The 13,091-nt window shown below is 47.3% G+C and overlaps 4 protein-coding genes across 4 annotated transcripts; 2 read left to right on the top strand and 2 right to left on the bottom strand.

The window, feature by feature from the left end:
• Positions 1 to 184: 184 nt before the first annotated feature.
• On the bottom strand, positions 185 to 2,199 carry RhiXN_00449 (Sugar (and other) transporter; the record flags this gene model as incomplete). Its single annotated transcript, XM_043320268.1, has 10 exons — positions 185 to 383; positions 428 to 554; positions 609 to 642; positions 698 to 950; positions 1,010 to 1,207; positions 1,263 to 1,569; positions 1,619 to 1,714; positions 1,769 to 1,886; positions 1,935 to 2,031; positions 2,081 to 2,199. 10 exons carry the CDS (start codon positions 2,197 to 2,199, stop codon positions 185 to 187), a joined length of 1,548 nt encoding a protein of 515 aa, XP_043179280.1.
• Positions 2,200 to 4,968: 2,769 nt separating this feature from the next.
• Positions 4,969 to 5,780, top strand: RhiXN_00450 (GTP-binding protein Rhb1; the record flags this gene model as incomplete). Its single annotated transcript, XM_043320269.1, has 6 exons — positions 4,969 to 5,026; positions 5,077 to 5,216; positions 5,265 to 5,363; positions 5,417 to 5,505; positions 5,555 to 5,643; positions 5,695 to 5,780. The coding sequence occupies 6 exons, from the start codon at positions 4,969 to 4,971 to the stop codon at positions 5,778 to 5,780; spliced, it is 561 nt and encodes a 186-aa protein (XP_043179281.1).
• A 422-nt stretch (positions 5,781 to 6,202) lies between these two features.
• Positions 6,203 to 9,751, bottom strand: RhiXN_00451 (beta-mannosidase; the record flags this gene model as incomplete). Its single annotated transcript, XM_043320270.1, has 17 exons — positions 6,203 to 6,473; positions 6,525 to 6,967; positions 7,028 to 7,145; positions 7,200 to 7,367; positions 7,422 to 7,486; positions 7,539 to 7,552; positions 7,607 to 7,840; positions 7,894 to 7,987; positions 8,042 to 8,244; positions 8,294 to 8,420; positions 8,479 to 8,672; positions 8,728 to 8,881; positions 8,937 to 9,031; positions 9,087 to 9,207; positions 9,260 to 9,378; positions 9,584 to 9,676; positions 9,709 to 9,751. 17 exons carry the CDS (start codon positions 9,749 to 9,751, stop codon positions 6,203 to 6,205), a joined length of 2,556 nt encoding a protein of 851 aa, XP_043179282.1.
• A 951-nt stretch (positions 9,752 to 10,702) lies between these two features.
• On the top strand, positions 10,703 to 12,572 carry RhiXN_00452 (Sugar (and other) transporter; the record flags this gene model as incomplete). The annotated part of the gene is made up of 5 exons (XM_043320271.1): positions 10,703 to 10,811; positions 10,860 to 11,013; positions 11,066 to 11,422; positions 11,476 to 12,310; positions 12,366 to 12,572. The coding sequence occupies 5 exons, from the start codon at positions 10,703 to 10,705 to the stop codon at positions 12,570 to 12,572; spliced, it is 1,662 nt and encodes a 553-aa protein (XP_043179283.1).
• Between the last annotated feature and the right edge of the window lie 519 nt (positions 12,573 to 13,091).

A 13,091-nucleotide genomic window follows, 5' to 3' on the forward strand; every position in this document is an offset into this window, starting at 1 on the left:
TATCGATGTGCCACAGCTATTACCGCATTGACACATGAAGCGAAAAAAAAGCTTCATCTGCTCGGTTATAACGAGGACAAGAATACGATATTGTCCAATCTACCAACTACAATACAACAACGTTCATGGAACCTAAACTCATAAAATCCAATGCGTCAAGTCATCACATCGATCTACTCTTTTTTTATACCCTCTCGATCGTCTTGACCTCGGGCTTTTCACCTTGAGAACCGTCAAAGCTGCCCGAGCCATGGCGAGGGGTCTCCTCAGTAATGCCATGACGGGACGGCTGTGGGAGTACGTCCTCCTGGACATAAGCATGATCATCTCCTCCACCTTCTTCAAACGCAGCCTTGTGCTTTTCGAATTCAGAACCGTGGTGTCTATGAATTTCATTAGAAAAAGCAGATGTCAAGGCGTAGGATACTCACTCGGCCCAAAGATCGTGACGACTACCAGGTAGGCAGCTACGCAGCCCAAGAAAATACCTTGGACCTTGGCGTAATCCGGAACATCCTTTCCTTGAGCAGTCGTACGCAAATGTTCACCACCAGCTACGCATGCATAATCAGTATTTGTCATCACACCATGATGTCAGTCACACTTACTAGCCTCGATTTGGGCAGATGCCGAAGAGATCATCTATGAATAGAACCACATAAACACCGTTGTTAAGATCAAATTTACATATACTCACGTTACCCAACTGATAGGCGACACCAGGGAAGGTGGCACGGAAAGCCGGCGGGCTCATCTCGGCAAGGAAAATGGGAACAACACCCCATGCACCTTGAACACCAAATTGTAGGCAGAAGGCGCCGGCGGCAAGCTTGCTGAATCCATCGGGAAGAATCCACAGCGGGATGAATGCGCCGACGACAAAGACAAAGATAATAATGGTTAGGCGACGGCCAATGTATTGAGAAACGTAGCCGGCAAATACACCACCACTAGATGAAATTGCATCAGTCAGCGGTCATCAGATGAACAGTTCAAAATGAATACATACGCAATGGCTCCACAGTTCCCAATGATGGTGGCAATAGTGGCCTGGTGGGGTGTGAAGAGCTTCGACTCTTGGAGGTAAGTAGGGTACAAATCCTGAGACCCATGGCTAAGGAAGTTGAAACCAGCCATGAGTAGTACGGCGTAGATGCAAAGCAACCAGTGGGACTTGAGCATGTGTCCGGTTTCACGAAGGAAAACCCTAATATCAAATCAGTTAGATTTTAGCTTCACACTAGCATTGATGATCAACCCACTTTGTCTTGCTTGGCCCTCCAGTCTTTTCGCCCTCACGAGCTTCAGCCTCCTTGCGAGCGGCCTTGGCACGCAAAAAGACAGCAGACTCGGGGAGCAATGAACGGATAACCGCCGCCACAAAGCTTACAGCAGATCCAAACCAGAAAAGGGCACGCCAGCTGTGGGGATTGTGGGGAACGAGCCCAAGATTGACGACAGCCGCGATCAAGTAACCGACAGCATAACCCTGTTGCAATACACCAGAGATAACACCACGTGCCGCGACTGGCATATTCTCCAGAGCAGTCGAGGCGGCTAAATGCGGGGCTGATTAAAACTGTGGGGTCACTGTTGTGATCGAGGAAATTGAACTTACAGAGACCCCAGATGCCGCCCATTGCGACACCGAACAAAGAACGCAAGGCGAGGAATTGCGTGTATGTTTGAACGAAACTGGAGCCAAGCTCGAGAGCTGTCAAACTTACACTTAGGCTAGGATTCATAGGGTTATTTGGCTTACACTAACCAGAGCAGAGAAGCAAGTTTCCAACCAACGGCCATTTACGGCCATATCGGTCTGAAATAACACCAAAGACGACCGCTCCCAACGAACGGAAGAGTAAAGTAAGCGTAATAGAGGTCGTCTGCCCAGTCGTTAGATCACTTAAGGAGGGCGTTATGCACGGACATACCAAATCATTCGTGGATCGATTAAAGGCAACTTGGAGTCGACTAACGCTCAGCGACACGCTGAAAAAGTCGATTGCGTCGCAAGTCCATGCGAGCCACCTGGAGAACGAATTAGACAGGACATTGTTAGCACAAAGCCTCGACTTACCCCGAGAAGAAGAGCGCCCATTGGACAAATGTGAGACTGCGAAACGTCTGGAACAACGACTCCTCGCGCTCTGTCTTCTCACGACGAGGAATGAGGTTCTGAATGAACGCAGGGGCCATGGTGGTGAGATGGACTGGAGTAGACCACTGGCTGAACCCAGGATTTATAGCAGCAGAGCAAATAAGAAGACACTGGCCCCTATCATCCGACCAATGACACTGCACACGAATAAATACGTCTTACCTAGGTGTCTAAAAATAAGATCGAAGGTGGGATTCGGGGTCCTAGCACCCCAAATAGGCAATTCTCGCTTGGCGTTCAGCCGATAGCGCCTGCACTCGAACCCGAATCTGGAGCTATTTCATCTGATTCCAGCTTCGCCAGGCCCAACTGCGCACGCACGTAGCACGTTGCTCGTGGACTATCTTTTTCCGCGGCGGAGATGGTATGTTCTCGCTTATAATGTGTTCGATTAATTCGCAATAACCTGGACGGCCGTGGGCCACCCCGGTCATCCTATACGGCAGACCGATGACGCCAAGTATATAAATTGCGCCGGGCATGGAGTCGGAACGCTCGGATATTCTGATGCTTCACACAAATCGCCGTCTACCTTGCGCATGAACTTATTTGCCTAGAATACATGGAATTTTCTCAGCAAAGGAAGTATGCAGTAAAATCTACCTTCGATCAAATGAAATTATTAGAAATTGCGGGGCTTATCGTCAAGCCCAACCAGTGTCTTTACAGGCACACAGTATTAAGTACGCCCAATAACTATCGGATCTCTGTAGAAAGGTTCATAACTATGTGAGTTAATTTGGCTCTGAAATTTGGGCAGGATATCCCCCCTACCGCGCCCGTTTCAGGAACCCGACAAAATACGCTTACGGTTCAAGTTCCTATCGTTCTGGACCTGAGTTGTTGCCGACGAAGTGCTTATGGGTTAACTCGGTTCACACAACTAGTCACATGGCCGCGTTCTCCAGTAATCCCGACAAACCCACACGAGATGACCCGGACACAAGTAAAGTTTAAGGCACCTTCCGTACACCAGAACAGTTCAATTGCAAACGGAAGGCCGGGTTATATTTGGCCACGGCAATTAGAGTTTTTGATTAATTAGTACATTCATATTTCCAGAGAAGTTGATTAACAGATCATTGTATAAGTCAGCAGAGAATCTGATCACTAGAATAGCATTACTTACAATTAATATGTTACTGAAGATGATTCAATCAAGCAAACTTATCTGAGGTTCAGATTACAGCTGTGGACTATATAGCCAAACTACCCTAAACGACCACAAGATAAACGACCCTTCGAGTGAACTTGAACTTGGGATTGCTTTTTATTTACCAGTATTAGATAACTCACGTTGGCCGAATAAGAAATTCCCATAAAGTCCTATAAGACCCTAGCATTATGCGCATCAAGTCGGAACTCGGTCGATGTAAACTGTATATATCACACTATCCGCCTCTACGTGTGACATTGAAATGAATGAGAGAGACCCCTAGTGTATGTGTATAACACTATATGGTACATAGTGACCGTATTTTAACCTGTTGACCAAACCACCGCCGCTAATGCATGCCTAGTGGCACTAAATGTATCTAATACTAAGGGATCCTTCGTCACAATGACTTCGAGCTCGTTCACTACTAGAATATCATGATCATTGTACGACCCAGGTCAGGAACCTGGCTTTGCTTTTAGTTTAATAACTTAACAGACGATAGCCAGTGAATCACTTTCGTGACTGTTTTGCCACAAGCATGCAACACTAAATCCTAAATCGGTGGTACGATTTCACTATTGTTTGCTTGCATGGTATCGTTAGGCATGTTCAAATTCGCGTCTCGGGAGCGACGCCGCCTCCGTAGGGTCATGGTTCGGCCGAAGGAAGGTCCACCTGACCTAACTTATTCAAGAATAATTCTCTGAAAAAAGCTATAGTTGAGTGGTGAGGAGTTTTGCCTGAAAATTGCTCTCTTTGGCCAAGAGTGTGAGAGTGAACATAGGATCTGAATTAGACTTTAGATAGATGGGCTTCTTGGATTCTGAAATGGCAATATTAGACCAAGGGATAAAACAGTCACTGGTGTCTGCATCAGTGCATACACAGAGGTTACCTAGGATGGCAAATATAGTAATAGCTTGGAGTTGTTCTAGACCCGCGTTCCCAAGACTCACGAGCGGACGAGCCGAAGTATTAAAACCACGGTTCACGATTGCAGTTGACGAACTCCAGATCTTGTGTAGGATCCGGCCCCCCCAAGAGCCTACCGACTTATTGGTTGACAACAATGGCTGTCCCTTTAACAAGAGGGGTCTAACCCGGTTGAACGTATCTTGAGCTTGTGTCAAGTCGTTTCGTCCAGATCAGAAGGTCGTGGGACCAGGTGGTACGGCTTGAAAATTTCTCAAAAAATTCTGCAGGTAGATGGATGTTCAAGGGCTCATCGATGATCCCTTAGATCTATATGGATCAAGTTGGCAACTGGTGAGCAGTATGAATGGTAGAGCAAGGGAAAGCGGTGATCACGTTACGCAGGTGACCTTATTTTGCAGTACACAAACCTAAATTGAAGCGTGTGACCTTGTCATATGCCGAAAAAAGGCGTAGTGTTTATTTAGTCATTGGGCGACTTAAACTTGGTCTCTTCCGCCATTGCAATTGTTCAGGTCGGTGGACCGGTGAGTTGCAGTGCTGAAACTTGAATTCGTGTGAAATAGTCTGATAAGCGATCACCCGTACTAAGGCATTGTTTCCTTCAAAGGCTGCACCTCTGACTTTCTGTACACCGTTGCCCTCGGCCACACCCTCACCTGCCTCCCACTCAAACCTACCCACTTTCTTGACGTCAACGAAGCACAAAGTCATCATGGTCAACGATCCTTTGAAGAAGCGCAAGATTGCTGTGCTTGGTTCTCGCTCAGTGGGTAAGCGAGGACGGTGCTTGCCACTGTATGATGCTGAATACCACCTGCAGGAAAATCATCCTTGGTCGTTCAATTCGTGGAGGGACACTTTGTGGAATCATACTATCCCACCATTGAAAACACGTTTACGAAATCTATCAAGTTCAGGAATATCGAATACGATTGTGACATCATTGACACTGCCGGCCAGGTTAGCAACGTCAGGGGTCTTATTGGTTCAGTACTAATGATATTATAGGATGAATACTCGATATTAAACAACAAACATGCCATTGGTATCCATGGTTACATTCTGGTCTACAGTGTCGCATCTCGGGTTAGCTTTGACATGATTCAAGTAAAGTTATTTTGAAGCTTATGAATTTAAGTTGATCCTAACAGTCCAGGTAGATCATTCACGAAAAGATCTTGACTTATTCTGGAACCCAAAGAATTCCTTGCGTTGTTGTAGGGCAGAAGAGTGACCTTGTAAACGCCCGGTGAGGCACAGCTTCTTGGTAGCTTACATCCTTCCTGACCTGCTAATAGGCAAGTGCCCACATCTGAGGGCGAAAAGCTTGCTACATCACTGGGGTGTGCATTCCTTGAAACCAGTGCACGAACTAATACCAATGTTGGTACGTATGAATCTTGCTACTCCAACGCTAATACCAATTGATGTGGCTCAGGCAAGGCATTCGATACATGTTTGGCCCAAATTGAAGAATCAACTAACCCTCCACCCGAGAATCCTTCCAAGTGCGTTGTTATGTGAACCGGGACTAAGACTCCTCTATTTTGGATTGCTTTGGATTCAGGATCTTAGAAATTTGCCGCCGTTCTCAAGCGCTGTACATTGTATCTGTTTTTCACTTTTTCTGTCGAGTTGCGTATCCGAGTTGTTACATGTTAAATCTGATTCAGTCATCGTGACGTACTGTGAAGTGTAGCTCGAGAAACCCGACAGCCATTTACCAATACTTCTCTAAACGAATCATATTTGTAGTTGATTTATGTACGCAGCTCTCGTTTATCTTCATTTGCTGTGTTTATTGATGTTCCCGTTATTTCAACCATTTGTTTTCAGACTCATGTTTATTCGGTTAATTCAGTCAGCATCGCTGCCATATTTCAGTACAATATCGGGCAATGTGATCATGGGGTTCACTATGTGGATGTGGCCGCTTTGATGACTTCTCACGCGCTCCCATCGCCCAGATATCTCGCCTTGACGTCACGTCCCTTCAGCCCTTCGACAACCACTGTTTGGTCATCTCCTGGTACCAGATCAATTGCCTGGTCGCTCCATTTGGCATCTTCCCCTTCCGTGTCCAGGATGATCCCCTTGATGGGAATGGACGTCGATAAAGTGACCAGGGTTTCGTTGGGGTTCTCGCCATTGGTCGTCGATATTCTCAATCCCACTTCCTCTGGAGACGGGAAATGAATGAACTTGAATGGTTCCGGCCTATTGAATAGCGGTCAATATATTTCAGGTTGTACAGATTAGAGGCCCTACCAATTGGAGTAACGAGCAAGCACTTTGCTATCTGCGTCAAAGAGCCGCGCCTGGACAATGATTATTTTATGTGGATCGCTGTCACGGGTGCGTTTACCCTCCCCTGGCAATCTAGCTTTCCAGAGCTCAGTGCTCGAATTGGGAGCCAGGGTGACGTCCAGCCTCTGGGTATCGATCAATTTTCCGCCGTCCTCGAGGTCGAAACTACGGATCTCGAGTATAGCGTTCTTGGCCTCAAGTGTCGAGTTGGTTCCCCACATCTCTAGCCGTGTCTCGATAGAAGAGTAAAGTGCAGACCTAGGACCAAGTGGAGTTTTGATCGTCTTGCGGGTCATCCCTACGGTATATGGGCGTAGTTCTCGCGCAATAGTAAAGTATGCAGGCTTGGGTCGCAAAAAGTAGTCAACAATGGCCCAAGAGGTGACAGGCCAGCAGTCGTTAATCTAATGCGCCCGGACGTGGAACTTAGTCATGTATTCACGAGTCTGTTTGAAAATATCTACCTGCCAGACAAGTGCTCCTGCAGTGTATTCTTTGCCTCTGCCTCTCCATTCCCTTCTCCAGAGGCGGTAGGCCGATGCAAGGGTTTCAGCTTGCATAATTTGGGTGTAGTACACATAGCTATGAGCCCGTTTTTTAGGTTTGCATCGCAGATATGATCATTTAGTTTCTCACCTCTCAATGTCAAAAGCGTGTTTGAAGTTCTCCACTAAGTAAAGTTCCAAACGGCGCTCAAACCCGTCGGCCTTGTTATGGTTGTTCATGATCCGGGATTGGGGATGGCGCTCATCCTTGTCCCCACCTAGCCAGTAATCAACAGTGCGAATGTTCGGGAAGCCCTCCCTATACGGCTCAAAGGTTAGCAGATAATAGTGAAGCCTACTTTATATCACTTACATTCCGAACTCAGAAACAAATCTTCCAGAGAGAATATCCCAATTGTGCCATGGCTCTTGGGATCCCTGTATGCGTTGATCTGAACCTCCAGTCTGATACTTTTTACGATTCACTTACATGCCATACGTTCCCTATGAAAAAGATTCAGCATTCGTACCAACTGAGAATAATACGAAAGCTTTTACATTGGTGGATGTCCCCATAGGTACGATCGGTTGTTGGTTTCCCGTATCCACTGTAAGGACTTGCACGGTGGTAGTGCGTATCGGACAGCCGGTTTACGACCTCTGGGAGCACAACCTCATAAATGTACCTTGCTGGGAAGTTCGTCTTCCGGAAGTCTACTTGGGTAGGATCGGCATCATAGTCAAGTTCCAGCTTCAGCGATTCGGCAACTTGATAGTCTTCGTTATTTCCAGCTACGCATACATGGTGAGCTTAAGTTGATTACGTGCTTGAGTTTAGGACTTACCCCAGATGACCAAGGACGGGTGATGACGCATGCGCTTCACATTTGATTCGGCCTCCAGTTTAACAGATTCGATCAGAGAGTCGTACGCAGGGTACTAGACTCAAATATGAACGAGCATGTCCAGATAATCTTGAACAAGGTCGCATACCTGCCCGCACCCGAACATAAAGTCTTGCCAGACCAAGATGCCAAGTTCATCACATGTATCATAGAATGAATCGTCCTCGTAGATTCCGCCTGCCCAAATTCGGACCATATTCTGGTTACCGTCCACGAGAAGTTGAAGCCATGCCCGGTATCTCTCGGGTGTAATAGTTGTGAGGAAATTATCCGCCGGAATCCAATTCGAGCCTGTTTGTAATGGTGAATATAGGAAGTACATCATAATTGTTACCTCCACAGAATATCCGGACGTTGTTGATCTCAAACAGGAATGTTCGGCCATCTTGTCCTTCGAGGGGATCCTCTACAACCCTCGCACGCCGTATGCCGATACGTTGCGAGTGCGTTGCAACTCGTGACCCGGACTAGAATCAAGATTTGATCATTTATCATCCCTTGAACCAGTTAAGCTATTTAGCGTACTTTATCGGTTACTTCTACTTCAACCGTGTACAACGCTTGTTTTCCATAACCTACTGGATACCAAAGGTCGACCTCTCCTTTGGCGAGTTCAAACTCTGCTACGCTTTGGCCTCCTTTGACAGTGAGATCTGCAGCCTTCTTGATCACGGCTCCAGCTGACGATTTAAGAACGACCATGGCCGAGAGATCGCCTTCTGAGAGGTACCTCAGGTTAGTTTATCCTTTAAAAAGATCTCAATAACACCTTACTCGACTTATCCGAGACTTCAAGGTCAACAGATAACTTCGCCGAAAGATCCTCCTTGACATCCTGGCGAACCCGGACATCTGATAAACGAACTGCGTAGGTTTCTAATTTAATGGGCCGCCACGGGCCGATGGTTCGAAGTACTGGGCCCCAGTCCTTTTTGGAAAATCAGGAGTCTGCCAAAAGTCAATTACAATATAGGTTTACTTACCCAACCGTATGTGTATTGCGCTGTACGAACATGTAAACGAGATGAGTCCCCATTCCAGAGCCCAAATTTTCCGTGCTTTTCTTGAAGCTCACGGCCTGTTGATCCATGCATAAGATATCGTAGTATTAAACGAAGGACTCTCAAGCCTACCTTTAACAAATGTTGACGGAAATGTAAGGAGTAGTTCGTTGGAGCCTTCTACCAAATATTCCTTGACGGGCACCCGATACGATAGGAACATATTGTTGGCCTTTAATACAACCTTGCCATTCTAGCACTATGGCTCAATATCGATTATACCGTCTTCAACAATGTCGACTCACTAATTGAACCGTACAATATGTATCCAACCCGTCAAAAACGAGATCGGCGTTTGGATCCGACAAATCTTTTGATTGTAGCTGGAATGAGGTACTGAACGCCCAATCTGCCTCGCCAACCCCTGAAAAGTGATATCAGTCCTCACTGCCCTGAATCTGCATGTAGTAGCCGGTAATTAACGCGATGCAGTGCCGAGATACATGCGCTGAATTTGTATGTAGGGAAACATTGCTCCATTATGCCTAGCTCGCATATATTCCCGAATATCTCACTTGCAATGATATGGCGAGGTCGTGAAAGAGTGGATCTTGATACCGAGAACTTACACTGCACGTCCCATTCGTTTAGGCCAATATATGGATCGGGAATCTTTCCGAGCTTTATGAGTTCAACGTGGACAGAAGTAGGGAAGGTAGATGCTGGGATCCATTCGCCTTTGGCTATTACTGACACATCGCCACGCTCATCCACTTGGGTGAAAGACCAGCCCTCATGGATCGGTAATGAGGTAGGCACTATGTAGGTCAGGAATCAAGTGGTTATTGAACAGCCCTGTACGAATATTGATGATGACACGCACTTCTCGTTCAAAAGAGAGTTGGAGTAGCCAGGGCAAGGTGTCGACAAGGGCAGGCGATGTCCTCAAGTGGCCAACCAGTTCCAGATACCAGGGGGAGCTTGACGGAGAAATATTGTGCTGGTTGGACTCAATTTGGGATGCAAGTATCGTGATATATGAGCCATCATCAATTTCTCAATCTCCCAATCACGAGAGCCGCCGGTCCTCTGCTATGATTGTTCTTGCGAACAAGCTTCGAGAACCAATCGGGATGGTTTCCATCGACGCCGATAATTATCCGAGCGCCTCGCTCTTGGTTACGTCATCCTACCTTGCTTCAAGAGCCAGATTGGCTGCCTTCATCGAGCTCACCCAGGTACCAAATGAAAAGAGCGCTGGGCACGGGTGCTGTTATTTGTAAAAGAGGCGTCAATCTGGGCGAGCGGCGAATTCTCGGGTGGTGTGCCCTCGGAGAAACCTGGGTCACGCAGGCCGCAACCGTCCGAGCCGAATTCAGCAGGGAACGGGTGATGATGAGGGCTTAGCTAACGCATCATTGGTGGTATACCTCCCGTAAACGGTTGTAATGAGGTGGTGATTATAGTTTCTCCCGTTGCCCCCTGGTCGAGGTACGCTCTTGCCTACACGAGGTCCTCTTAAGGTCGCGACTTGTCCCGACATTCCCCCGGTGGGCCAACCCAACAGTCTTCGGCTTATGTGCTAACTTCCTATAAATATGCAAGGCTTGAGATGCTTCGATTCTTCGCGGCCTCTGCTTTCCTGCCTCCCCAGCTTAGCCCCCACACTCTTCCCCAGGTAGGTGTCAAAGTCTCCAGCAATTGTTGATATGTTGTTTGACAAAGAAGTCTTCAGATAGCCGTAGGCTATGTCGCATTCAAGCCACTCAGATCCTGAGAAGGTTATCGACGAGAAGGCCCCTCCAGCTGGCGGAGCCACTCAACTTGAACATGTTAACAATGTTGATGATGTGAAAGGTAGGACCACCACATACACTCTCCATACTCAGCTCACCGTCATTTCAGGCGTAAAGAAAGTCGTTGAAGTTCGAAACGCAGCCTACGTGGCTGCGACAACACAGTCCCGACTCGATCCTTGGTCTCGCGACTCTCTCTTCCTTTACTGGTGCTGTTTCGTATCTTTCCTATGTTCTTGCGCCAACGGTTACGATGGTTCACTGTAAGTAATGTTAATCGCTCAAACCGCGTTTCAGCTCTGACCGCTCCTGCAGTATGACTGCGATTAACGCCATGGAGTACTACCAACATAAGTTTAGCTCGGGAACCCTTGGTTCCACTACCGGTATCATCTTTGCTATCTACACAGTTGGTGGTTTGGTTGCTCCATGGTTCGCGGGTCCCATCACCGATCGCTTTGGGCGTCGTGGTGGTATGTTTACCGGTGCGCTTATTATTTGCGTTGGTACTGCTATCATCGCCTCTTCCAACGTGAAGGGCCAATTTATTGCTGGCCGCTTCGTTCTCGGTTTCGGCGTTGCCATCTTAACGACTGCCGCCCCCTCTTATTGTATTGAGATTTGCCCTCCTCAATGGCGTGGTCGTATGACTGGCTTTTACAACTGCGGATGGTATGATTGAGTGCTTTGCTTCTGATATGTGAGAAACTAATTTATACGGGCAGGTTCGGAGGATCTATTCCCGCTGCTGGTATCACTCTCGGCACAAGCAAGATTAAGTCCGACCTCTCTTGGCGCTTGCCTCTGATTTTCCAGGCCGTCCCCTCCGTAGTCGTTATCCTTGCTGTTTGGTTCCTTCCAGAATCTCCCCGTTGGCTCATGGCCAACGAACGTGATGAAGAGGCACGCGCCTTCCTCGTCCGTTACCACGGTGGAGGGGATGCCAACAGCCCACTAGTCGAACTTGAATGGCATGAATTTAAGGAAGGCATCGAGGTTGATGGTGCTGACAAGCGCTGGTGGGACTATTCTGCCCTCTTCAAGACTCGTTCTGCACGTTGGCGTTCTCTCATGGTTTTGCTCATGGGTGTCTTCGGTCAATTCTCCGGTAACGGCCTCGGATATTTCAACACCGAAATCTATGGTGCCGTTGGTTACGACAACTATATGCAGTTCGTGCTCAACTTGGCAAACTCGTTCTGCTCTGCTTTTGGAGCAGGATGTGGCGTGGCACTAGCTGACAAGATGCCTCGTCGCAAGGTCCTCGTTATTGGAACAGTTGTTTGTTCAGTGATGCTTGCCATCAACGGTGGCCTCTCTGCCAAGTGGGCACAGACCCCTGAGGACCAGAAGAACTTGAACGTCGGAAGAGGCGCTGTTGCTGCCTTCTTCTGGTTCAACATTATCTATTCGTTCGCCTACACCCCACTCCAGGCGCTCTACCCAGTCGAGTGTCTCCACACCAATGCACGTGCCAAGGGTATGGCTATGTATGCGTTCGTCGTTGGTGCTATTTCTTTCATCAACTTGTACGCCGGCCCCATCGCTCTTGAGAACATCGTGAGTATTATTTTAAAAATAAACCAAGGCTCCCATACTCATGTATCATTCCCAGAAACACAACTACATCTTCATTTTCGTCGGATGGGATCTGATTGAAGCCACGCTCTGGTACTTCCTTTGCGTCGAGACTGTCGGCCGAACTCTTGAAGAGCTGGAGGAAATCTTCAACACAAGCTACCCCGTGGCTGCCTCCACTCGCAAGAACAAGGTTGCCGTCAAAGATTCTGGTGCCGTTGCCGTTGTCGATCAAACCTACTAAATTTGTTACGACAAAGATACGTGATTTGAATGTGTTTTTTTAGCCAGCCACTTTGTTATTTCTTTTTTGGTTTCACCCCACTTATTGGTTTACCTGTATGGTGCTTTGATTGTGGACTCGTTATGGATGTAGTTCGTATCTTCGGGAATAAAGTTCTCCTTATCAAAGTAACTCATAAGTAATAACACCCTGTAAAACGAAGCTTTCTCTCCCATTTTCTAGGGTACGAGAACTCCAGATATCGATGGATGGACACGTTGAAGAAGTTTGTGGCCTCTCATAGAAGTGATGCCTGGCGGATCCCGGCTATCGATGAAGGAATTTTCTGATAGCAATGTACTTCAACAACTAATAATAATGAGTCTGGAAATTTAATAGTTACATGAAGTAGATGCTCTCTCACACAATATGATATATAATCTGCTGCTTCCCCTATGTACATGCCCTACCTGATGAATGTAACCACAGGCACCTAGTAGTAGATCAATCGTGAATCTTGCAAGAATGTCTGCCACAACC

Source organism: Rhizoctonia solani, chromosome 4, assembly GCF_016906535.1.
Source record: "Rhizoctonia solani chromosome 4, complete sequence".
Lineage (NCBI taxonomy): Eukaryota > Fungi > Basidiomycota > Agaricomycetes > Cantharellales > Ceratobasidiaceae > Rhizoctonia > Rhizoctonia solani.